General features: G+C 31.0%; 2 protein-coding genes across 2 annotated transcripts; both read right to left on the reverse strand.

The window, feature by feature from the left end:
- Positions 1-1,015: 1,015 nt before the first annotated feature.
- LOC148190911 (solute carrier family 40 member 1-like) lies at positions 1,016-5,141 on the reverse strand. The gene is made up of 9 exons (XM_088101209.1): positions 4,969-5,141; positions 4,566-4,716; positions 4,171-4,367; positions 3,499-3,978; positions 2,581-2,752; positions 2,232-2,369; positions 1,987-2,097; positions 1,870-1,888; positions 1,016-1,247 (listed from the first exon to the last, which is right to left on the reverse strand). The coding sequence occupies exons 1-9, from the start codon at positions 5,079-5,081 to the stop codon at positions 1,144-1,146; spliced, it is 1,485 nt and encodes a 494-aa protein (XP_087957335.1). The 5' UTR covers positions 5,082-5,141; the 3' UTR covers positions 1,016-1,143.
- A 7,316-nt stretch (positions 5,142-12,457) lies between these two features.
- LOC124821339 (solute carrier family 40 member 2-like) lies at positions 12,458-18,517 on the reverse strand. The gene is made up of 8 exons (XM_088101502.1): positions 18,335-18,517; positions 17,683-17,833; positions 16,904-17,100; positions 16,138-16,617; positions 15,694-15,865; positions 15,360-15,497; positions 15,112-15,222; positions 12,458-13,332 (listed from the first exon to the last, which is right to left on the reverse strand). Exons 1-8 carry the CDS (start codon positions 18,448-18,450, stop codon positions 13,210-13,212), a joined length of 1,488 nt encoding a protein of 495 aa, XP_087957628.1. The 5' UTR covers positions 18,451-18,517; the 3' UTR covers positions 12,458-13,209.
- Between the last annotated feature and the right edge of the window lie 9,152 nt (positions 18,518-27,669).

Consider the following 27,669-nt stretch of genomic DNA (forward strand, 5'->3'; position numbering starts at 1 on the left):
TTATCCGCGGGTATTTTAATACCCGCTTCTAAACGGGTCGGGTACGGGTAGTATACTACTCGTTCCATGGGTACCCGTTATCCGCAAAAAATTAAAAAAATTAATAATTTATATATATTTTAATTAAATTTAATTAAAAATAAAATAAAATTGTATTTTATTAGGTTAAATTTAATTAAAATTAAAATTTAATTTATACTTAATTTAATTTATATTATATTATATATTTTTTTTGTAATTTAATTTAAATTTTATTTTAAAAATGTATTAAATATATTTTTTTTTATTTTTTGCAGGTATCTGCGGGTACCGCGGGTTTTAAAATACTCGTGGGTATTTTTTAAACGGGTACCCGCACAGGTAGCGGGTACAGTTTTATCCGGCGGATCGGGTTGCGGGTAGGCACTACCCATGTCCGCCCCGCCCCGTTTCCCTAAACACAACATTACTTTCAACAAATAATATTAAAGATAATAAAATTTTAGTTTTTTTAGATATTACTCTTTTTATTTATATAAGATTTTAACTCATATTATATACATGAATTAATTATTTAGATTTTGAATAGTCATTTTAAAAGATTAGAAAAATTGATCTATTTATGTTTTTTCTCTTTTTCTTTTTCTCTTCCTCTAATACTACTAGAACAGTTCCCGTATAATTAATTTTCTTAATGATTTTTTACTTAATTGACTGGTGATAATTAAATGAGATTTCTCTCATAAAAATAATAGGAAAGATGGCTGGTTAATTATCGATAAGGTCACATTATTGAGTTTAAGTTGGAGAAAATTTTTAAGATTAAACATAAAAAAACGTCATAGGTTAAATCATTTATGTTTGGTTATGAATTAGCAATATCTTTTGATGGTTTATTATCAAAAGTCTTTTCTAAAAATAAGATCAAATTATATTATATAAATAAAGATAATTTTTATTTTTCTGAATTTATGTTGTAATAATGGTTAAATTAAATTTAAATTGCATAATTTTAATATTTTTATCTCAATTTTTTAAGAATTAATTACTTTTCAAATAAAAGCCTCAATATCTTCTGATTGAAAAAAAAGAAAAAAACTTTCCAACAGATTGATTCAGCTGGCAACTGATGCTCTTCGAAAACATTTAGCCCACAACATTCTGTCAAAGTGGAAGAGGTGCTTTCTTACATGGTATGAATGGATACAGTAGAGGAAAGCAGCCAATGTGACTGCTTGAAAAGATATTACAGCCAGTTTCCAGAAGTCCTGACCATACAGATAACAGTAAACTCGTTTAACACAATTTTCATTTCGTTTAGCATCACACTCAATGCAATATATAACTTTCAAAAGCAGATGAAAATTTTTCATTAGCATAAACTATAATAAAGGTACTCATAGGAAATAAACTGTAGAACAAAGTTGATGTTGCACTATTGATTGGAGATGATTTTTGTTTGAAAGGTAAGAAATAATAAAAATTGCTATCGTATACCTTTGTAACCAAAATCATTAATGCAAATAAACTAAAATTTGTAAGTAGTTTTGTATAATGTCTTTAGTGTGAGGCAATGTATTATCAATAATTTCAATTTATAATATATAAATGATGAAAATCTTCTTCTACTGAACCGATTTGATAAGGTTAAGTTAAAACTTTATTATCTTAATATGGTACCAAAACCGGTAAGAATCTAGCCTAAATTGAGATTTGAACCTATTATGTCTGTTTGATTTCTATATTTGATACTTTAAACACGAATGGATGTATTGAAAATCTCACCTCTGTTATAGATAAAACTAAATTATTATAATATATAAACAGAGACAAATCTATCTTTATAAAGTCAAATTAAGTTAAGCTGAAATTCCAATCCCTTAATGGTACTTGCCAAACCAAGACATGCCTTTATTTATGGAACAATGATCAACTATTAAGTAAGAATTGAATGTTGTAAGGGGCACTCAAAATGTGATAAATGAATGAATTAGTTTTAAAACTAACCCGTGGATCAGATATTATGATTCCCATAACATAGGCCAACAATTCCATCAAAGACTGAAGTGAATTTTGAACACCTCCAACTATCAAACGATCGGATTCAGTAACAAGATCCTATTCAAAAAATTGCAAAGAGACATCAAGCCAAGATAGTTGAAAAGAAAAGAACTTCAGTAATTCATCAAAGAGAATAAAAGCTTGGCACAGAAAAAGTTAAACAATTTCAGAAAATGAGGGCTATTTATTGCCTGCATGTGTTGAAGAACTGACAAATCAAACATCCACAATCCAAGCCGAGAAGTGGCTACACTTCCCATCAGAATATATGATGATAGAAAGCCACTTTGGATCCATATTGCAGCTATACATGGAAGGAGGCAAGTCCACTGCATGCACAAGATATACATAAACAAGGGTAACAATGATCAATAGGAATAACAGTAACCCTTAAAAGAAACAAACTTTATACTAAAAATATTATCAGCAGCACATCTTTTGGATATTGGTTCAGAAAGGAAGGAAACTGAAGATTTTTATACTCAAAGATGTTATTCACACAGAACATTTTAGATTTTTGATCCATTACTATGTTTATACCTGAGACCATATAGACCAAAGTCCAGTTCTAACGGTTGATATACGAGACTGTAGCACAGGGTATACAACTGTTGCAGCTATTCCAATCACAGCATTTATTCCTCTTCCTAGTCCAATAACATATGCAGGTATTCCTTCCCATTCTAAGGTAGCTGTCATCAAAGTTCCAAAACTGAGGCAAATAATTGGAATTTCATCAATGACTCTTCATACCCCATTGACAAGATATAGGAGACAGCTTTCTTAAGTTGTGCTTATAATGAAATTTTCCATCAATGAATCTTCATGAATGACTATTTTTTATCACAAATAAAACAGTAATTTCACAAAACATGGATGCACAACAGCAACAAATGCTCAGGTTACTGAAACTAAGAATGTATGAATACAATAAAGAGCGCAAGTATCATAAAAGTAGAATAGTTATACAGGAGATGGTACTTTTATAAAACAACATATACAATGAATACAACATTAATATTAAAGTTAAAAAGAAAAAGAAGTAAAAACTTATAAATGTAGATAGGACTAAATATTTGAAATGTGTTTGACAAAGACACATCTACAATTTTGAAGTGTTTCTAATTCCTTTGTTGAATCTCAAAAGTTCTTATCTCTTATAGAATAGTACCAAACAGCTTCTGAGGAGTTAAAAATGTTAATATCAGGGAAAATCATGTGCATTGGCCTACTTTCTTTATTCATAAAATAAATTGGACACTTTAAACATTTTGAGGAAAAAAGGATAATTCAGACTAGTTCTTTCTTCATGTAATATTAATTTGCTGTGGTAGTTTTGTTACTCTTTTTTGAAAAGCTATGAAATGTTATTATGAGTCAGCTAGAACAAGCTGTCCATTGACCTCAAAAACAAAGTTTGTGCAAAGTGCTATGCTATGGTTATTTGTAAGCTTTCACCTTAGTACAGTGAAAAATAGCAAAGCCAGAGCTAGTCCAGGAAGTGCAACTTCTTGTTGTAAGTAAACTCTCCATGCAGCAATATAAGGAATCTCTGAAATTTTCTCAGAAATATTTTTGTTCCATTTTCTATCTGCCAATTCTGAGCTACACTCAGTAACAGGAAGCAAGCTATCTTCCTCCGAAGTTAGATTGTTCATTTCTTGATCACATTGTAAAAATCTTGCCATCCTTTTCTGGCTGCTTTGGCCCAAAGCTGGAATCCCTTCATATACAGATGTGAAAAGCCAATACTCCACCCAAACAGAGACAGTATTCCACAGTGCTAAAGTTATAGCAGATGCTTTTAGTGATACAAAGCTTATTATGAACCCTGTTATGACAGGAGCAAGAAGTTTGCAACACAGATCAATTCGTCTTGTGACTGAATTCATCTTTGTAAGCAATTCTGGGGGCTGATCTTCAGATATAACTAACAACCTGTACAGTGGCAACTAAAGCATCTTTTACACACAAAATTATCTGACTTTCAAAACCTTCAGAAATTGCTAAGATATTATGGTGAAAACTGAGCTAAATCTTTAATCTTTGGCATCAATATTTGTTTCAAGCAATAGATAATCTATCATATATCTAAATTTTTCTCACCAAAGAATAAAGGATATCAATTACCATTCTCTTTCAATCAGGATTGTACCGGCAAGGGTTGAAAGCACACCTATGCCACCACAGACATTGATTAGCAACACAAGCAGCATGAAAATGGAGAAATGTGTAAACTTCAAAGATGAGTGGATGAGTAAGGCAACTACAGAGGCCCCAGCAATAACAAAAGAGAGATTTTGTGTCACCAACCACAATTGTAAAACCTGACAATAAAGCAGGCAGATATAGTTATTTATCAAAAGGCACCATGATATTGTTTTTGGTATATGCTATAGGTATCATTAACTAGAAGCAATCTTTTCCTACAAAGTATAACCACTGCTGTGGACTATACAACTTTTCTTTTAAGTATTTAACAAAGTTACAAAATTGACTAAGTGCTTGGATAAACAATTTCTCACCTTAAGAGAAGACAACTTATCAACCCATCTTCCAATTATGGGACCACACACAGCAATGGAGGCAGATTCAACGGCACCATATATTGCTGCATACAGCAAGGACTCTGGCCAAATATTGATCATGTATAAACCAACAGAGAATTCCCACATTCTGCAAACGTAGATCCTCAATGAATTGTTATAGAGAAAACAAAACCACAAAATAGTGTAACACATTTACTGATGCATATCACAAGCCAAATAAATCGTATCTGATGCAGTCAATATTTCACATCACACTGATAAATTTCTGATGTCATAGTCATTTCAACTGATAAATTGATAATAATTTTAAACCCATTTTCCTATTTTTGTGAGAACGAAATAAAAAGTTGAAGTCATTTTTGAGAAGTAAAAGAAGAACCTGGTGCCCCATCTTGCTAAGAAGTGACCAATGTACAGATAATTGATTAGAGCTAATGGCTGTTCTTGTTGTCCAGTGAGTGGAGGCACCCTCAGTTTCACGCTTTCTTCCATTTCAGATTCTTGCCATTACCATCTTCCATCACAATTGTTATCTCAATCAGGTAAGTTACATTCAGATTGCAATTCTTGAAACTTCCAAAGTCTTATGTATTAAATGAGGTTACACCTAGTTATTCATTACTTTTTAAAACTCTAATTAAGAATTCAATAAATGTTTAAAATAAATGTTTGTAATTTTTTTTGTTGACTTAATAGTTATTGTATTTGTAATTTATTCAGTATTTTTTCTGTATTTATTATTATATTTTTTAAAAACACAAACGATATTATGGTTTAGTGATAACAAACTGAAATTTACTAAACCCACTCTTTTTATACGTTTCTTATCCCATCCTAAAAGCAACATGAAAGGTATCACCAATATAAGAGATAAATTTTATTTTTAAAAAATATAAGAATCACAAAGAGTGAAAAATAAATAGAGAAAAAATATTTAATTATTATTAAAATATAAAGACAAACAAATTATAATCATCCATTTTATATTATCATATTATCTCCTTTCTAACCATTTTTCACCTGAAATATTATATGTTCAGTGTAACATCCTAAAAATATAGCTTTAAACTATACTTAAGAGTCCTTACATTTACAATAAACTGAATAGTTACATAGAAAATAAAGTTAACTAACAGTTATCCTAAAATAACCATAAATTAAAATTTTTACAGAAACCTATATTGAAACAAACCATAAGAACCAACCGAACGGTCATATAAGCAGTGTATTACACCGAACGACCCTACACTAATACAAAAACAAGCACAAGACCGACGGTCTTACTCTAACGGAAACCATCCTCTCTTGCCAGCGCCTGCTCCAGAGAACCCTCATCACCTTCTGCTCACACCCACAGGGTGATCATTGCAATGACAAAGACGACCGAACGAACAACATGACAAGATAGGAAATAAGGGTAAGCTAGTGTAATTTAATTAACTATGTTAACATACAATTCAGACAAACATATAATACAATCATACATATACAAAAATCATACAAGCATGTTATAACCGATCACTTTTATTCTGACTGTCCAGACTGTATGAATATGTAGCTACGGCCGTTCTTGCACTCGTGGAAAGGTAAATTGGAAACATCACGAATACCATAGCTGGAAGTCGCCACACGAGGTTAACCCTTCATCCCTCAATGTAGCTGGAAACCGCAAGCTACAACATGAGTTTAGTCCGTTAGCTTGAACCCCAAGCTATACGCAACCAGACCTCCTGCTATTCTCACCACATGTGTCACCATTCTCTACTTGAGACTCGGTGACCATTAGAATGTCAGGATGAACACCAATTTAGCATATCCGTATTCATACTTTTATCACATTGAAACCAACCACCGATACATTCCTCCTTGGAATTCTCTTTCACATCCATATTATAAATATCTCATCATACCTTCACATTATATTAGAATTATCATACTTCCTCATCCATAACATCCTTAAATAAAAATCACACAAAACAGTAAAACAACCCCCACTCTTGAGCCGATCAAATAGAAAAGATCAACACAACCTATAGATAAGGCCGAACGGGAGAAACTCTCCCTACATGTGAACATGACCGAATGACCATTTAGAGAGTAAGACTCAAGCAGGAGTCGAACACTTGAACTTATACCGAGCACTTATGATTTAGACCGAACGCCATTGGCTTAGACCGAACGCCATTGGCTTAGACCGAACGCCATTGGCTTAGGCCGAACACTATTGGCTTAGGCCGAACACTATTGAAATAGGCCGAACATTATTAGCTTAGGCCGCACTCTATTGGCTTATGCTGAATACTGTTATCTTAAATCGAACACTAATGGCTTAGGTCGAGCACTATTGACTTAGGCCAAACACTATTAGCTTAAGCCGAACACTATTAAAATCGAATCCAAGTACAAGACTGAGTACTACGAATAGAGCGAGTGATAGTACAAGACCGAGCACTACCAAGAACGAGCGCTAGTACAAGACCGAACACTACCAAGAACGAGCGCTAGTACAAGACCGAACACTACCAAGAACGAGTGCTAGTACAAGACCGAATGTTATCACTAGCATAACGACTAGTACATGACCGAGCGCTAACACTAGCATAACTACTAGTACAAGACCGATCGTTACTAAGAGATCCCACCACCTACTAAGAACGATCGCTAATATAAAACCGATTACGACTAGGAGACCAACCACTCACCTAAGACCGAGCGGTCATGCACGGGTAAGACTAAAGAGATCGAACCCAATTAACGACCGAGTATCTGAACATGAACGAGCGGTCAATAACGAATGCTCAGTTTTCTATCTAATTGTGCAAATACTTCTGCAGATTTATGAACCAGCTAGATTTACCAAAACTAAATATTTTTCTCAATTTCACCATCACACTTCCTCACAATTCACTCAGTCATTGAACCAGAATTATACAGCATCACAAACCTCATGAACATAACATATAATAGTCCACACAAATATCACCAAACATCAACTCATTCAATTTCACACATACAGAATCATCAACAACCTTTTTCATACATCATCAATCAAACAATTAAATTAACTAACTTGCCTTACCTCTTAATTAGACCGAACAACTCTACCACTTCAAAATTTTGCTCTTAATACCAAAAAATCTCAAGAACCTACAGTTTGCTGATTTGCGGTAATGGACCAACTCAAAATACCAAAAAAAGTTATCAAAATCTAAGAAGAAGAAGCTGATGAACACATGCAACCAGAAACTTGGCTTGCATGTGCCAAGAAACAGAATTTCTAAGAAGAGGATGAACTTACCAACTCTAAGCTTGATTTTTGATCGGTGGAAGAAAAATGATCTTGACTCCTAGATTGCTTAAACGGTGTTTGTTTGAAGAAAGATGAAAGGAGATGAAAATTTTGTAGAGAGAAGGAGGAGAAAAGATAGAGGCTTGAGTTTTAGAGAAATACAAATTCTTAAAAAAATGAAATAAGTTGCGGTTTGGAAATTTCTATAAAATGTTCAATCTCTTTAATTTGAGACATTTGTCCCTCCCTTTCACATGTCATTTTCAGGGACTGACATCTAGTAATTTTATCGATAAAAGTTTTAAAAAATTGAATGTAGAAGATGAAAAATATCTTTACTAAAATTATTTTAAAAATAACTTCATCCTCTTATATTTATATATATAATAATGTTTTTTTTTAATTTTCGTAATAATTACTTACAAACTTTTTTATATTGATTTATTGTATATAGAAATTAAGCCAAAAGATATATAAATTTTTAATTTATTTTCAACTATTAAAAAAGATATTTTCAAGAATAAAGAAAATTAAATTCAAAGTCAAATCTATATATGGTAAGAGTTTCACTAAATTGCGGCCGGAATTTCCACAATAATTAGCAACAAATAAGTCCACGTGTTTGTATACAGCAACAGCATCGATGTCTGAAAGTTTTTAAATAATAATAAAATGATCTATTTAATTATCCAACAAATATAAGTTAAAAAAAGAATTAATTAAATTTTTTTTAGAAATCTAATTAATATTTTATATAGTTAACTCTTTTTTTGAACAAATCTTCAATTTTCAAAAGCTTTTGTGATCTTCTTTCGATACATACTCTGTTCCTTCTGAATCCACGGTCACTTATTCGTTCACAATAAATAAATATATATATATATATATAAATATATATAAATATATATATATATATATATATATATATATATATATATATATATATATATATATATATATATATATATATATATAATGGACTGAGTTAAAAATGTATTTCTTAGAAGACTACGTCTCAATAATATCTTTATGCATGCCTCTAAATTTTTATATAATAAATTATTCAATTTCAAATATAAATTTTATATTTTAAATTATATAATTTAAAATGTATTTTTTATTTTTTATTTTAGAATATATAATTTGAAATATAATATTTTTTAAAAATATACAATTTAAAATATAAAATTATGTTTTAAATCATACGGTCAAAATATAAATATATTTCAGATTATAAGTTTAAAATTTATTGTGTATTATATATTTTAGAATATACAATTTTGAATCTAAAAATTTATATATGAAATTAAAAAATTTAAGGAGGTGCAAATTCAAATTATGGAGGTGAAAATAAAAAGGTGCCCAATATGAAAACAGGCTGGGTCAAATAAAATTAGTGGATGGATAAATAGTAGAGAAAATCATGTATCCCAAAATTGCAAATCATTTTGTTAAGAGTGTAGATGTAAATTAGATTTAATTATCGATTAATTCTCACTATTTTTTATTTAATTTAATTTAATTTTTAGTTATATTTTTAATCAAATATTTTAATTTTTAAGGACGTAAAAATGCAACTACTTTCTATCCAACCAATAGTAAAAACATTAATAATTAAATATTGATGAATGAAAGAAAAATTACTTAAATAGATTTGATCTGGCTAAAATATTCAAAATCTAATTAGTACTTTTGTCATAAACTTAATTTTTAGGTCTAACTTTACCGTTCATAAACCCAGTTTGGTCTATTTCATTTTCTTAGGTTTTAAAATTGACTTAACCTATTTACAAATAAATTAATATACTAATAAGATAATGAAATAAAAAGTTATATGTTAAATACATATAAATAATAAAATTTAAAGTGAAAAAATGTTTGACTTGATATAAACTAGTTTGTACCTGCATGCTCTTTTACTCTTTTTATTTATTCTTTCTAATTTTCTTTTCATGCCATTTTTTTTCAAGTAAAAAAAAAATAAAAGAACCTCCCGATTAAAAAAATGGTACTTGTAAAAGACTATTAACTTTACAGATTAATAGATGCATGATTTTTTGAATTCCTGAACTTTCAAATGTTTTAAATTCTATGAAAATTTTACTATAAAAAACTTTTAGGAGTTTAAATATATACAATATATTAAAATTAAAAAATATATTTTTATTTATATAGGTGTGAACAAATTTATGGAGAATGATCTTTAAGAAATATTTTAGTGTGTAAAATTTTTCTTTGTAGATGTATAAATTTTTTTAGAAATATCAAATATATAAAATATAATAAAATTAAAAAATATTTTTATTTTTATATATTAATTTATATATGTGTGGAAAAAAAAAGATTGATAGATTTTAAAATATCAACATAGTTGAAAGTAATGTTTATGGAAAGAGAATTTATAAATGTGAAATATATAAAATAAGAAAAATATTTATAAGAAAAAAACTTACATTTACTTTGGAAAAAGATATGTATATATCAACAAATGCTCTTGATTTGAGAATGAATAAAAGTGAAACTTACAATCTTTCCAGATACAAAATGCTCAAACTCTTCAACCTTTACAATTTTGTATGCTTGGCTTCTTTATGATTCCCGTGTCATGAATCTAACTTTTGGTGGTATTTATAGCCCAATTTGGGTTAAAAATTCTGTAAATTGGCTGATGAAATGAACAGAAGAATGATTTTTGCTAGCCTGTGAGAGTTGACCTTGATTATGGTGGTGCAATAGAGAGCTACCATTCTTGATGGAGAAGTATAAACTATTTCATGGTCCCAAAATTGGAAATAAAAAATATAGAGAGAATCAAAATGTTAAATTTGGATGTCACTATTAGATTGATAATATGTCATTATTTATTCATTATTTTAAGGTATCCAACCACATCATTGTACTACTTAATACAACCAGAACGGTCCTGTTCTGCATGCTGCACAGTCAGAGTAAAAAAGTGAAAAAGAAAGCCACGAAAAGAAAGATAAAAATGTAGAATAATGCAAAAATAGTATGCAATGCTGACATGTGTCTATATTTGGACAGTTTTGATATAGTAGATAATAATGTGGTGCCACTCCACACTTTTGAATTAAATAAATTTAATTAGCCAACTTGAGTGTGACTATATTTGGAATGATTGCGTATACTTTTGTATGTGAACAGTTTGTTGTATTGTTTCAAATGTTTGTCTTATTTTTTATTGTAATTATTTGGAGATAAATGACAATTGAATATGATTAGACTACGTTTCTTTCTCAATATTTATTCTATATAAAAATTCATTAAAGTCACTAGTACTTATTGTGTCTAAATATAAGTAGTTTTTATTTAGTTAAACTATAAAAATTTGTCATAAGACAAAACAACCTACACAGCTTGGGAAATTTTCTATTAGCATGAAAGAACAAATTTGTTTATTTGTGTGGCAATTATGGCAGGGTTTGTAAGGTTTCATAATATTAAATACAGATGAAAAAAATCAAATAATAATAATAAGGGTTAAATATGTTTTTAATCCCTAAACTATTGGGCGTTTCTGTATTTCGTTCTTCTTTCAAAATAAGGTACAATTTGGTCCTCATTCTTTTCGAAACGTTCGTTGTAGTCCTCTAAACTTTGGTTTTAGTCCTCGTTGACTAAATGAGGACCAAATTTTTAACAGTGTTAGTTTTTGAGGACTAAAACAAACGTTTCGAAAAGAATGAGGATCAAATTGTACCTTATTTTGAAAAATGGACGAAAACAAAAAACGACCAATAGTTTGGGGACTAAAAACATATTTAATCCTAATAATAATAAATAATAATAATAAGATAAAAGGAAATACATCAAACTTACCCATTCTCTTAACAAACAATAATATAAGATAAAACTGTAAATAAGAAAATGATTAGAAAGAATTTGGAGTTAGACATATTTTTTTTAGAGAAAAAATACCTTCATTATATACATAAAATATTACACACTTATTTCCAAGATACAACAACTTAGTTAAATCAATCAAATACACTTAAAAGTTACTTTAACTTTATGAGTACCAATGTTTTAAAAGATAATATAGGACAAATAAATACGAGTACCAATATTTTAAAAAATAATGTAGAACAAATAAATACGAGTACCAATGTTTTAAAAAAATAATATAGAATAAATGAACACTTTTATATGAACGTTTCTTGTATAAATAGGTGATATTTGTAATCAGGAGAAAATGATTTAGGAGTTAATTATAATTAATCTAATTTAAAAATAGTAATTTGTAATCAATATTGTTAAAATAAAATAAACGTAAAAAGTTGTTTAACATAAAAACATTTAGCATAAAAACATTAGTAACAGTAAAATTTTTATTTTATTTTTAAATTATACTAATATTTTCTAACAATAACTGCTAATTTGTTTTTTTAAAAATGATTACATTTTGAGAGATAATATAGGTGAAGAAAAAATACTGTGTATAAAAAGAAGAAAAAGAATATAGGTTTTGTCCAAGCATGGTGCAAAAGGTTACCTATGAAGCCAACTCAAAGTGTTGGAATTTCGAAGCATTTTTTCGGCATCATATACCAAATCTTATGCCGAAAGCGTAAATTTCCAATCATATTAATCCAAAGTGAAAAAAGGGACGTGATGAATATTTTTACCAAGAACATTAATATTAAGTAGTCATGTTAACAAACTTATTTGACATTTAGGGACTGCAATGATTGGTCACTCATTTCATTCCAATATTAGCTCTTGATTCCACCCTTTTGCTGACTTCAACAGTTGGAGTCTTTCCTTTTGACGTTACTGAAGATTTTTGAACAGCTAGCAAAGGAAGCGTTTGGGTGTGATTTGTTCAACATATCCAAGAGCCACAATGGAGAAAGACCAGTCTCCAGAGTTTCAAGTCTTGTACATGCTTCCTTATGAGCTTAATTGTACTGTGTTTGACTGTCACAAGATTCTGAAGGTGGTCACAATATCAAGTATTCTCTATTGCATCACTCATGTTGCATTTGGCATGAGATTTGCTTTCAAAGGGTAATCAACTGAAGCAATTGAGATCATGAAAATGATAATGATCTTACCTTTTAGGTACAAATATGCTACACATTAGATGCCAAAAGAGAAGTTGTTCTTTAGGTTGAAAACCTTCATTTATGTGATCACACATATATTGTCTCATTTATTGAAGGAAATTCTTACGCAAAAATAATTCTTTAAAAGCAGTATGATTGTGAACAATTCTACCCATTGGACCAAACACTGTCATTCCTTCACAATTGTATATATTTCTTCATCCTAATCTTAAAACATTTGTTGCCTATGATGGCTTTTCAAACCTTAATTCCACTTTAGACGATCAAAGTGAAAGAGGTGCTTCCGCACATGGTGTACATGGATGCAGTAGAGGAGTGCAGCTAATGTGACTGCTAGAAATGATAAAAATGTCAACTTCCAAAAGTCCTGAAAAGTCAAACAGATAGAAAGAAGCATGATCAACATAATTGAGATTTTTTTATAAGCATTAGATTTAAAGCAATAACCATCTTTGAGTGATGAAAATAATAACAAGAAAAGCCCTATCAAACTAGTTGAAGTAGGCTACATGACCACATGATGCTATTCAATATGGTTACAAATAAAATCTTCAAATGAAATCTTGGGGTTTGCCACAATAGAGGAACAATTACTCTTAATAGAATATCCTTATTTATGATGGATATAATCTATCCCTACAATTCAGGATTAACAATCCTGTATAATAAATATAAAATATACAGTCAGCATTAATCCTCCTAATTATGGAATGTAATTAAATCTCCCAAAATATTAACTCCAGCATAAATCAAGGGATTTTGACAATTGCAATTATATCAAAGTTTCTAGTTGGATTTGGGAACTAGTACATTAATGTGAAAGGTAAAGGAGAAATAGAAATCTCAACCTCCTGAGGGACAAAGTTCATTTATGAAGCGTTGTAGGTTCCTAAAGTGGATAAAATTTTGTTAGCGTTGGACAACTAGTTGAAAAGGGTTATAAAGTGTTGTTTGAAAACAAATCCTGAACAATTGAAGATGTCTATGGCAAAGATATTTTTCCAGTTAAAATGAAGAAGAAAAGTTTGATTTAAATCTACTAGAGGAGCAAACTGATTTTTTAATAGAAGAGGATATAACTCAATTTTGGCACAAGAAAGAAGAAACTGAAGAACAAAAACAAGTTGGTTCTATAGTAGCAGCCCCCAAGTCCAGAAGGAGTGCTACTGAAGCAAGGTTGGTAGAAGTAAAGGAACAAGCTTAGTCTTCTCAAGAGTAGTTGGAGGAGTGGAAGAGGAAGTATGATGTCGTCATTAGAGAAGAAAAATGTGCTTTAGAGAAAGTTGAAAAGGTTGAGCATGATAAGAAGTGTCTAAAAACTTTGAACTTAGAGTTGAAGGCTATTGAAACAAAGATAAGAAGTTCTGTAATAAAATGCTTTCACTAATGATTGAAATTAGAGTTGATTGAGAAGTTAAAAGTTGAAAACGCAGAGATCCAATTATATCAAAAGGAAGCGATTGTATTTCAACAAGAGAAAACTATTCTAGAACTAAAGATCCAAATCATTCTAAGTCAGCAGGTCAAATTTTTGAGGGAGAAACTGAGAGTTTGCATCCTCCAAAGCAAGGAGTGTTGGAAAACTGCCTTAGATGCCATCGAAGCAGTTTTAACTTTAATTTGAATAAGTCAATTATTAAATTGATAAGAGTATGTTATCTTGTTTCTAGTTGTCAGTATGTTAGTTTCATATTTTATTATTCAGCTATCAGTAGCAACTCCTAAAATCACAGAGCAAGATTTCTATGAAGTTATTTCAGTGAATACAAGCCAGATTCAATAAAAGATTTAGGCTTTTTGCAATCCATAATGTTTTATATTGTTTCCTGGCTCTATTGTTTTCCTTCTATCCTTAAACAAAGACCAACAGTTGTGGTGCAAAAGCTTGGGAGTGTTCAATAATGGAGATGCATCTGACAAATTGTTGTCTAAAAAGTAAATTTTCAGCTGTAAAATTAGATTAACTAGGGGTACTATTGTTAGATCTAATTTGATGTTAGTGAAATTAGAGAATTCTGTCAGAAGTTGAAAATTGATGAGATACTCAGAAAGTCTTTATCAACGACCTAAAGGCAAACCTATAAGTAGCAAGTATATATAAAAAAAGTAAATATTTCGGGTAGGACATGTATGTTTAAAAGCTCACCCGTGGATCAGAAATTATGATTCCCATAACATAGGCTAATAAGTCCATCAAAGACTGAAGTGAGTTCTGGACACCCCCAACAATCAAACGATCAGATTCAGGAACAAGATCCTATACCAAAAAAATTAATGAAAGAAGTGAGGCCAAGATGACTATTAAGAAAGAACTTCAGTGATTGATCGTAGACATTTTTAAAATAAAATATTTAGGAAAATTTGAATAACATCAGGTAATAAAGGTAAACTTGCCTGCATTTGCTGAAGCACAGACAAATCAAACATCCACAATCCAAGGCGAGAAATGGCTACACTTCCCATAAGAATATATGATGATAGAAAGCCCCTATGGATCCATATTGCAGCTATACATGGAATGAGGCAAGTCCACTGCAATTGAATGCACAACATACATAAACAAGTACAACATAGATCGGTAGGAATAACCCATTTAATGAAACAACCTATATACTATTGTTATACAATAATACATTTTTTTTTCAGTTCACATAAAATTGAATAATATTTGACTGGTACCCATCATTTATACAGAACATTTTAGTGCCATTCATTACTTAATTTATACCTGAGACCATACAGACCAAAGTCCTGCTCTAATAGTTGATATTTGAGACTGTAGCATAGGATATGCAAGTGTTGCTGCAATTCCAATCGCAGCACTTATTCCTCTTGCCATTCCAATAACAAATGCAGGTATACCTTCCCATTCTAAGGTGGCTGTCATCAAAGTTCCAAAGCTGAGGAAAAAATTGAAATTGTATCAATGACTGTTATTAGAATATAAAACAGGAAAAATATCTTTATCTTGATTCTAATAACTCTTCATGCTCAACAAACAGAAAAAAATGTAAGACATGTTTCTACGTACAGAGAATAGTACAAAATTAAAAGGGAAAGCTTCATAAATAAACTTGATATTTTAAGCATTATTGGAAAAGGCTAATTCTGAGTAGTCTTTTTTTTTTTTCATGTAATATTTACTTGCTACACTTTATTTGCAGGCTTTCACCTGAGTACAGTGAAAAATAGCAAAGCCAGAGCCAGTCCAGGAAGGGCAACTTCTTGCTTTAAATAAACTTTCCATGCAGCAACATAAGGAATTTCTGAAATCTTTTCACAAAGTTTTTTACTTTGTTTCCTATCCACCAATTCTGAGCTACCAGCAGTAACAGAAAGCAAGCTATCTTCCTCCAAAGTTGGATTGCTTCTTTGTTGCTCACTTTGTGATAGTCTTGCCATCCTCCTCTGGCTACTTTCGTCTAATGCTGGAATCCCATTATATACAGATGTGAAAAGCCAATACTCCACCCAAACGGACACAGTATTCCACAGTGCTAAAGTTATAGCAGATGCTTTTAGTGAAACAAAGCTTATTATAAACCCAGTAATAACTGGAGCAAGAAGTTTGCAGGTTAGATCAATGCGTCTCATAACTGAATTCATCTTTGTCAGCAATTCTGGGGGTTGACCTTCCGCTATAACTAACAACCTGTATAATAAAAACAAGAACAATATCATGTTCTTTACAGAAATATTTATTCTCCATTTAATTAAGCATCCCTAATAATTCAGTTTAAAGACATTAGATTATGTAGTATGAGCAAAGGCATTACATTTTAAACTGACATAATAGAGGAGGTAACCATTCTTGGAAATATCATTTTTCCTTTACTGGGCACAATTAAACTACTTGAAAACCAGAAAAAAACTTAGAATAATTAATATTCTTCTGAGTTGTAAATTTGAAAGGTAGTAAAGAAAACAAATAATTTTACCATTCTCTTTCAATCAAGATTGTGCCGGCAAGGGTAGAAAGCACACCAATGCCACCACAGATATTGATGGTCCATAACAGTAATGGGAAAGCTGAAAAATTTGTAAACTTCAAAGGTGAGTTGACAAGTAAAACAACTACAGTTGCCCCGGCAATAACAAAAGAGAGATTTTGTGTCACCAACCACAACTGCAAAACCTGCCAATAAAGTATGCTGACAGAGTTATTTCACCAAAGACACATTGATCTTCATCATCAAAGAATTAAGAACCAAATTTAAATAACTAAAGCTACCTGTGTCAGATATTGCTATATTCTTTTTCATCTTTGAATTATTCATCTCTTATTCTTTAGATAATTCTTGAAAAGATTTTGGCATTTCACATGCATATGCTGTTAGAATCTAAGGTCTTAAAGAATCTGATGGATAGGGAAGTCCAGAAACAGAACGAAGGTTTAAGCAAAGAATGATACGCTACATCTTGACCAAAATTTATGGCATCATGTTTATAAGCTGTTTCACTTATATAACCCTCTCTTTACCCATTTCTTTCCATTTTCTAGGGCTTCTTCATTCGTACACACATAATAGTAAAGCTGAAAAAAAATGGACCAAACACAAAAGTAGCCTGTCAATACTGGACCCATAAAGTAGAATAAAAAAAATCTTAAGTTATCATTTAGCTTTTAGCAAAAGGACAGAAAGCTTTACAGGTCAGAAGCACAAGTAGTCCTTGAATAAAAGCAGATAAGCTAATTGGTAATACTTTGGGCTCACACCTTCACATAAGACAACTTATCAACCCATCTTCCAATTATGGGGCCAAACAGTGCAATGGAGGCAGACTCAATGGCACCATATATTGCAGCATACAACAAAGAGTCTGGCCATATGTTGACCATATATAAACCAACAGAGAATTCCCACATCCTGAAACATAGATGCACAGTGAATTTAAGTAGCAAAAACCAAACCAAACCAAACCAAACAAAATAGCGCAGCCCAATCCCTGGGAAACAGTGATTTTGAAAATCTCAACTCCCAAGCCAAGAAAGAATGATCCTAATTGACTGACTAACTCACAGACACCTTCCATGCATTTATATTATATCTTATCTAATGTGGTCTATTTCCCAGCTTGGTACAATTAAGGGTAATTGATACAATTAAATCACACATCCCACTAAAAAAATTTATCATTTCATAGCACAAACAACCATTTCAATTCATCCGCTTTGGTAACAGGGCAGAAACCCATTTTCCTATTCAGGGAGATTTACAAAACTACAAAGAAGAAAAAGGAAAATTTTCTTTGCATTCTTGTAAAAATGAAATCAATTAAGCACCGGAAACAATAGCTATCAGTGGCCTATCTATCAATAATATTTGAGTTCAAATAATTAAATCAATGGTGAGAGGTGAAAGGAAAACCTGGCATCCCATCTAGCTAAGAAGTGACCAATATACAAATGCTTGATCAGAGAAGATGAAGTTTGCTGTTCTTTGGCAAGAAAAGGCTCTCTTGTCAATGTGATGCTTTCTTCCATATCAGATTCTTTCTTCCCTTTCACTCACTCCCTTTGACCATCAAATTCTAGAGCAAGCAACAGCATGCAGTTTTTGTTATCGTCTCCATTTGATAATGATAGTCAGTGATAAAAATAAAAAAAAATAAAATAATAATAATAATAATGATGATAATACTAATAATAATAATAATATAATAATATAAGTTGGTTGAATAGCACATAGAAATTAGAGTGACGCAATTCTCTTATAGAGGTTTTATCTGTGTTGAAACCTTAAAATATTTTAGTGAAATTTATTTTTTTATGATCTATAATAAGATTAGGTGAACAACATAATACATTATATACCCTTATGATGAAAAAACATTATAGGATGTCGTGTAAGTTTTATTTAATGAGGATACACAAGTAGAAGAAGTTTTTCTCTTAATATTATCTAAATGTATTTTATAATTAAAGTGCTATAGAATAAAAAGATGGATTCATCAGTACACTTCAATGTTGTGAAAGTTGCTTCAATCAGTGACCTGATCGAGGTTTTGAGTGTTAGACCATTAGACCCTTGGCTGACTAAATCAACATTAAGAAAAGTATAAATATATATGATATCTTAACATATGATAAATCCAACCTAACACTATTTTATTTTTTATCATTATAAAGTTGAAGAGAATATGATTTGAAATTTCACACTTCAAAACATATAGAAAGTTTCTTTTGCATCTCTAGGTTTCTTCCTTTATTTCTAAATAAATATTTTTTATTTTTATTTTTTTATTGAAAAATTTGTAATTTGTATTTTGAGATTGTATAATGGAAAAGTCAAAAATGATTTTTGAATTATATAATTTAGAAGTCACTTTTTTTTCTTAAGAATTCTTTTAAAACTAAAAATCTTTTTTAGATTTATGTAACTCGAAAATAAAAAATGACTTCTAAATTGTTCAATGAGAAAATTAAAAATGCTTTTAGATTATACAAACTGAAAAATAAATAATTTTCTGATCACACATTTTTTAAAGTTATTTTTTATTTTTAGATTATACAATTCCAAAGTTATTTTGTATTTAAGGTATAATCTAAAAATCATTTGTTTAGAAAAAAAAAGATCTTCTGAATTATGTAATAATAAAATAAATTTTACTTTCTTATATAATTAATAAATTATTTTTAGGTTTAATGTCTTCGTAGGTCTCTATTTTGGTCATGAATTTCAAATAGGTCATCTTTCTTTTCGGCGTATCAATTGAGTCCTTGTTTTTGTAAAATTGAATCAATTAGAGGTCTGTCGTTAAATTGGACAAACGGTCGTAACAGTATTGGTTACGTGGCATGGTCAGTGCAGTTACTAATCAGACGTGGCATTTAAAACGATTTTTGTATTAAATAATTGGTATGTACAGATGTATATTCACTTTTGGGTAAGGGCATACTAGGAAAATTGAAATCCTTGAAGGGCAGCCCCCTTTAATTGAGAAATGCAACTGAGATTGGGAAACAAATTGGGGGTTCTTACTATTAGGGTTCACATGAGGGAAAAAATCTCATTCTTTCTTCGATTCGAAGCGCCGGTGTTCGTGGGTGAAGATTATGTAGTTGGAAGTGGGAGGGTACGCGTTCTTTCTTCGATTCGAAGTGATGGATAATGAAGTGCAGAAGTCGCATTCTTGTTCATCTTCGACATGCAATGGGTGGCGGAATCAAAACTCTGATGTCGTTTTTCGTGGTGGTGAAGTATCTACGATTGATGGTGTATCACCCCTTTGCCTGTGTGGAGAGAAAACAGTGGTAAGAACAGCTATAACTGCTAAGAACAGAGGGAAGCAATTCTGGAGCTGCCCTAAGTACAAGGTAAGAATGTGGAGAAGTAGTGTTTTGTTTGAGTAGAAAGTCGTTTTAATTGTTATTTTTTTCACAGATTGGACATGAATGTGGTTGCAATTTCTTCAAATGGTGTTGTGAAGACGGTAATGAGAAAAGCTATATGAATGTGAAGTGGGAAGAAAAACAGGAGTGTTTGTCAAAGACAGGAGAAATGGGAGGTGGAACGAAGATGATGAGTGATTTAATTAAATCTGTTAAGGTTGTGGAGAAATGGTTGAAGGTGTTGACAGGATTGGTTATTTTTATTTTTTTACTTAATATTATTGTAATTTCAATCTAGATTATAAATCCATAATGTAGTAGTGTTGCAGGTTTGATGTTTATTTTATTTTATTTTAATGTTTAATGTTTATTTTGGTGGGTTGAAGTTACGTACGTCCCTATGAGTTGTATCTGACCAACACCAACAAGAAGGGAGAGAGAATGTGTGTTGTGTTTGTGTTTGAAGTTACATACGTCCCTATGGGTTAAAGTTACGTACGTCCCTATGAATTGTATCTGACCAACACCAACAAGAAGGGAGAAAGAATGTGTGTTGTGTTTGTGTTTGAAGTTACGTACGTCCCTATGGGTTGAAGTTACGTACATCCCTATGAGTTGTATCTGACCAACACCAACAAGAAGGGAGAGAGAATGTGTGTTGTGTTTGTGTTTGAAGTTACATACGTCCACATGTCAGGGTCAAAGGACAAAGTTGTTGTCTCCCCTTCATACTTTAGGGTACTATCATTAATGAACTTTCCTCCATGGTGGAAAACACACACAATAGCGTCCTCCATTACGCACAACACAACATAAATATATCTACAGACCTATTATGAAAACATATGACGACAAAAAAAATATATATTAAAACAGGTACAAAGACCAAATAACTTTAAACATACGCACTCAAACAAAGTCAAATAACTTTAAACATACATGGGGGACCACCGAAATGCAATCAAAACCAGAGACCAAACCATACATCAATGGGAGATCACCACCGAATATTGTAGTTTCGATTCAATAAAAACAAAGACAATAAAGCACAAACACTGACCTTCCTTGAGATTAACCTTCACTCACCACATGTTTCAGCTTCTTGCTTCCAACAACAAAAGGACCCACACCTGACCTATCGAGACACGAACCCCTGCATGCACTCTGCCGCTTCCAACTACATCTTCTTCACCGACGAACCTTGCCGCTTCAGCTCGAACAAAGATCGCGATTTTTCTTCCTTCACGCGAACCCTAATAATAAAAAACCCCAATTTGTTTCCCCAATCTCAGTTGCATTCCTCAATTAAAACGTCTTGCCCTTTAATTTTTTCTTTTTTCCTAGTATACCCTTACCCAAATCTGATTATACTTTTGTTCCTTCTTCTTTATTTAATACAAAAATGCTTTTAAATGCCACGTCTGATTAGTAACTGCACTGACCATGCCACGTCTGATTAGTAACTGCACTGACCATGCTACGTTCGTTTAGACTGTTACGGCCGTTTGTCCAATTTAACGACAGACCTCTAATTGATTCAATTTTACAAAAAACAAGGACTCAATTGATACGCCGAAAAGAAAGAGGACCTATTTGAAATTCATGACCAAAATAGGGACCTACGAAGACATTAAACCTTATTTTTAACATTTGAATGACATAATTAAAAAAAAAGTTTTTATTTAGAAGTCATTTTTTAAGTAGGGACAAACTACCATCATATACATACATACATTTAATAAATGAGGGGTCGAGCTAGGTCTTTTTATTTTATATTTTATTGACTTGTTTAAATCAGTCACCACCAAAAAAATATATTTTAAGAGGGGTTATTTTCCGGCGGTTTTTGAAACCCTAAATAGTTCCGGCGGTTTATAAGTAAAAACCGCCCCTAAACATTTATTTATTTTTTTAAAATAATTTTTCTGACTAATTATTGTAAACCCCAGTTCCTCTTCATTGCCCTTTGTTTAGTTTGAAACTCTACTTTTCTTTTTTATCTTCTCCCAAACCCTCCCAATCTTGTAAACCCCTTTTCAGTTCCAAAGTCCTCCTTCACTCTCCGCAAAACCCTAGATTCCACCGATCCCAACTTCCCAGGCTCTGCAACGCATTCGTGCCTGACTCGTGGGTCTAGATCCTTCTCATCCTCGTCTACGCGATTGACGCTGTCCACCAGCACCGCTCGAGCCTTCAGCGAAACGACGCACCGCTCGTCGTCACCGTAGAAGTGCAAGCACAGCATGCCGCACGCTGCAGAACAAGAGCGTTTAGGAGGTTCTCATCTCTTTCTATCTCTCTGTTACTCTTTTTTTATGGTTTATTTTTTTTTCTTCTTCTTTCTTCACAGTCACATATCTCTTCTCTTCTTGTAAATTAGATTTCAAGAATTAGGTTGGAAGAAGATGCAAAGGCGACTGTGAATTGAAGAAGTATGAAGAAGGAGAAAGAGAAATAAGCTGTGATCATCCCTGACCGAGCCATAGAGGTTAGATTACATTATGAACATTAATCATACTGTGTTTAGTTTTCTTTTCTTGCTAGGTGCTAATTCTCTCGGTGTAGGCCAAAGCTGCACATTAATCATGACTAAAGAATCTTTTAGTGCTGAATATATATGCACTTAATCATATACCTTGAATAAAATGATCTGTCAAATTACTTTGTATTGTACCTACTTCATTCTTTAGGATTTATTTAATTGGTAAAATAATGAAGGTTATATATGGAATTGATGTATACCTTGGATTGGAATTCACGAATGGAATTAAGAACCTCCTTCATTAAAGTTGTGCAGTCACTTTTTCACTAATAAAATTATTGCTGCAGTTTTATTTCCTTTACATTGGTGCAGGCGCTGTTTTTAGTGTAGTATATGGTTGTAGTGTAGGTTTCCTTGCCTATGACACGGGCTGGTTTTCTTTCCATTCAAATAATTGGACTTTAACATTATTTTTTTGCCAATATATGCTTTTGTGCTGTAACCTATCTTTGTTAAGGCTTGCGATGCAAATTCAACACCACATAGAAATACTTGACTGGATCTTCCTATACTTGGTACAGTCCTTCAAGTCTCTTCATTTTGCTATTGGTGCCTTTCCCATACGTTCAGGAACCGTTCTCTCTTATTAAATTTTGTATTGCTTGATCTATGCCCTGTCACATAGTGGGGTATTATATGTATATATATGAATTAAGCCTTTCTTTTGTTTAAAATAGAACTAGTGCAGGCTGTGTCACTGGTTTCAACAGTGAATGTTGCCATATCCAATCACAGAAGTGACATTGATTGGCTTGTTGGATGGGTTTTAGCTCAGGTGATTGTGATTGTCTTATTTAGTATGACCTCTTTCACATTCATCACAAGAAAATTAATACTGGAATTTCCATATGAATTGGAATCAGTTGCATGTTTCATTTGTCATTCTGAAATGTTTAATATTATCTTACTAGGAAAAAGGTACTCATAGTTGGGACCTACTTATAGGTTTATTTCACCATAAATGTGATATTCTTAGATTTAAATTGGAATGAATTATGAAATGGGGCTTTATTGTTTGTATCTATTGATAATAATGGGATGGGATTTTGTTTGGTGGTTTGGTTTATCACATGATTTACGTTTGCTTCAGGCCTGATTGGACATGGAAGCTTTTGAACCTACTTGCATTTTTTTTTGCTTCATTGATAATATCAACATTTGTGTTAATGTTGTTCTATTTGCTAAGTTAAAATGTGCAGGTTATTGGTTGGTCAATGTGGTTTTCTGAATATCTTTTCCTGGAGAGAAGTTGGGCAAAGAATGAAAGCACACTAAAGGTATGAGATACTCTAATATAATTGATATTTGCATATGTTATTGTTTTAATTATAGAAATAAGGAACATATCTTATATAATCAGTAGTACACAAAGTATATATGTATTACTAAGAGTGTTTTTGTTTATTCTTGTATCATATCTTTATTATTAAAGGATATAAAATCTTTTCTATATATTTTATTAATTCCTTTATCTCAAAACAAATAAAGCATTATTCACTACAAAAATAATTAATTTTAGGAGAGGTTATATTCCTTCATCTATGAATCTATGAATTATATAACTGGTATGATTTACACTTTCTTGATTATTTCTTCTTGAATTGTAGCTTGCAAAATGTGTGGAGATTGGGCTGCCAGATATTTGTAATCTTACTAGTATTTTCACAGGTGACCTATAATTGTCATGATGTTAAATTACCTTGCATCATTTGGAACATATTTAAAAATAACCCTGAGTAATTAACACACCAAAGATGAAAATTGTACATTATCTATCTATCAGAATTTATTCTTATTTTCATCCTCAAGCTTTTTAACCTTTAAAAGGAATTTTTCTTTTTCACATATGTTATTGGCTTTGACTGATTCATTTGGATGACTATAAGGCCTTCCACATATGACAATTGTTTCTTGGTTCTTTTGAAGATTAATTTGATGTTTCATATTGTTGAAATTTGCTCGCAAAGGTTTGGACCATTTCATCCCAGAGCCTGTTGGAACTAAGAGCAACCTCGCTGACAATGAGATTTTTTTTTCCTAAATCAATGATGGAATTTTGGGGTTCTCCAAGGCAAGACCTAATAGTGGACAGACTTTCAGAGTTTGAGAAGGTAGATTCTCGTGTTATATCTTGTGTGTGTATATATTATTTTTTTCACGTGCTTGTGCATTTTGTTCAAATTTTAGTAAGTTATGTCCATATATTAATAGTTGTTTATATGTTCTGTTTAATATTGTTTCAACGATGCAAATCTGGACAATTGTTATTTTTTACCTTTCGTACAGTTAAGATTCACAATTTGAATCATATGATTTGATATATATCAAAGATATAGTAGATATTTTTGTAGTGTATTAAGATCAAGATCTATGTTTTTTTTCTCTTACTTTTCATAAAATGCTTAACCTTTTGTTTTCATCGATATACTTGGATTTAGTTTCTATTATATCATATTTTAATATTTTTCAACTATCAATAGTTTTTAAATTCGTCTAATAATTTTTTAAAATATTATTAACTAATTATTGTTTTATATTGTAGGTATTTGAAAAAGGAAGCATATCAAATGATGGATAAAATGAAGAAGTACCAAATGATGGATAAAATGAAGAAGTACCAAAAGATGAAAATAATGAAGAAACTATAATTATTATTCATAACATGTTAATTTTAATTTTTAAGAAACATTAATTGTATTTCTAATGTTTACAATTTATATAATAATATTTTGGTTTATATTTAATGTTTACATTTAATTTTGGTTTCATATTATTTAATTTTGGTTTATTAATGATAATCAAGTAATTTGAATAATAAAAAAAATTAAATTATTTACATTTCCGGCGGTTTTGAAAAACCCTCAAAAATACCGGCGGTTTTCATAAACCCTCACAAATTACCGGCGGTTTTGCTTAACCCCGGTTATTTCCGGCGGTTTTAGTAAAACCTCCACTACTACCGGCGGTTTTAGTAAAACCCCCACTACTACCGGCGGTTTTTCAAAACCCCCGCTAATTGCGGCGATTTTTTAAAAAACCGCCGATAATTACTTAACGACGCAGGTTTTCCCACCGGTTTTCCTAACCGCGGGTAACATATTTTCCGGGGGTTAAAACCGCCGGAAATGGAAAAAATAACCCCCGATAAAAATCTTATTTTTTGTAGTGAGTCGACGTCAACTTAGGTAGTATGAGGTCAAATGAATATCTAATTTGATAACCAACTTGTATCTAAACAACAATTTGCTAAGGAAAGATAATGTAATTACATATTTACGTTAAAAATTCAATCCAAAGGTTTTTAAGTAGAAAAAGTATTATAAATCATAACCTCCAATAAAAGAATTCTGCTTTCAATATTTTTCTAATTTTGATGATGGTTAGATTATTTTTATTAAAAATAATACACGTGTACATCTACGTAGAAAATTTCGGTGCAAAGGTTTCTAAATAGGAAGCTTATTATGAAAAGAATTCTATTTTAAATATATTTGTAATTAAGATAATACTCGTTATTTTAATTAAAAAATGTATGCTAAATATGAGATGAAATTTGAAATATTACGTAGAGGATTTAATTTTTTTTAATATATGAAAGTAGTGTACACATTTATATTAAAACGTTAGTACCAAATTTGACAAATCAAATAGTTATTTTATGATATATAACCTACCTTGACATAACTAATTTAAATAAAGTTATTTATATTTAGAAAATGCAAACATCTTTCTGAAAAAATAAACTTTAATATCTAACCAAATATAATTAAACATCATAAATGAAGAGATATAAAGAATAAATACATCAAAATTTTAAAAGATCTAACATTTGCATACTATCAATAAGTTCTTCTATTAAAACAATAGAAAATGTTATTTATTCATCACAAGATAAAGTTAGAATCAAAGAGAAAATTTTAAAATGAAAAGAATGTTAAAGAGCTAGACACAAAAAGAACTAACTTTCATACCAATTCTTGTATAATGTGACATTATTTACTTCTTTCTTCATTTAAGAACAAAACATTTATTTAGAGTTTATTACAATGTTTTGGTGTTATATCAAGGTAGTTAAGAAGAGAGACATTTAGTTTTAGTACAAGGAGAAACTATATATATTTATCAACGGATATGAAAAACTTGTATGTAAAATTTACTGACAGAATATTTTTTCATCAATATTCGTCGAAAATTATGATTTACTAATTGATTTTGACTATTATTGACACATTACTGACAAATTTGATTGTCAATTGTTTTTTTTTCTAGTGGGTGTCCCAAGGTAATTGATGAGAAAAAAATGAGACTCAAAGAAGGAAGAATAAGAACATTCAACCATTAGATCTAACTAAAGAGGTCTAAAATAATAGCTAAGTAAACACTTGAACATGCTTCAAAACCTCATCCCTCATTGTTTCTAATAAAGATAAATCTAGCGTAGCCAAAACCATTTACTAGATGAATCCTTTACTATACCTTTTTCACTCGATAACCAACTACCTAACCTTTACCAACTTTTGAAGATGGCCTTAAGCCACTTATAATAAATTATGTTAGCTTTCCCAAACTTCACCTTTTTCTTCTATCCAAACCAAAAACTTTTTCCTTCCTTAACATAAAAAAAATCCTCAACACAGTCATTCTTGACCTATCTTGGACACAACAAAAGCTACCAACCTTTCCTTTATTTGAACCCGATCACCTTGAACCATTCAAACCTTTTATCATCTATGTGCCATGTGAGTCGACCATCCTAGAACGTTAAGTGTGAACTTTCTCAACTTAGCAAAAAGGCTCTTGAAAAAGTAAATGGACCTTCATTTGCTTAA

This window comes from Vigna umbellata, chromosome 11 (assembly GCF_029865625.1).
Source record: "Vigna umbellata cultivar VRB3 chromosome 11, Vumbellata_1.0, whole genome shotgun sequence".
In the NCBI taxonomy this organism is placed as follows: domain Eukaryota; kingdom Viridiplantae; phylum Streptophyta; class Magnoliopsida; order Fabales; family Fabaceae; genus Vigna; species Vigna umbellata.

Bases quoted from the DNA above. Each gene is read 5' to 3' on its own strand.
- LOC148190911 (XM_088101209.1), bottom strand. From the start codon at position 5,081: ATGGAAGAAAGCGTGAAACTGAGGGTGCCTCCACTCACTGGACAACAA. The intron at 4,368-4,565 runs GTGAGAAATTGT...CTTTATTGTCAG, and splicing joins ATAAGTTGTCTTCTCTTAAG to GTTTTACAATTGTGGTTGGT. The intron at 3,979-4,170 runs GTAATTGATATC...GCCACTGTACAG, and splicing joins ATCCTGATTGAAAGAGAATG to GTTGTTAGTTATATCTGAAG.
- LOC124821339 (XM_088101502.1), bottom strand. From the start codon at position 18,450: ATGGAAGAAAGCATCACATTGACAAGAGAGCCTTTTCTTGCCAAAGAA. The intron at 15,866-16,137 runs GTGAAAGCCTGC...TTTTTTCCTCAG, and splicing joins CTATTTTTCACTGTACTCAG to CTTTGGAACTTTGATGACAG. The intron at 15,498-15,693 runs GTATAAATTAAG...ATTCAATTGCAG, and splicing joins TTTGGTCTGTATGGTCTCAG to TGGACTTGCCTCATTCCATG.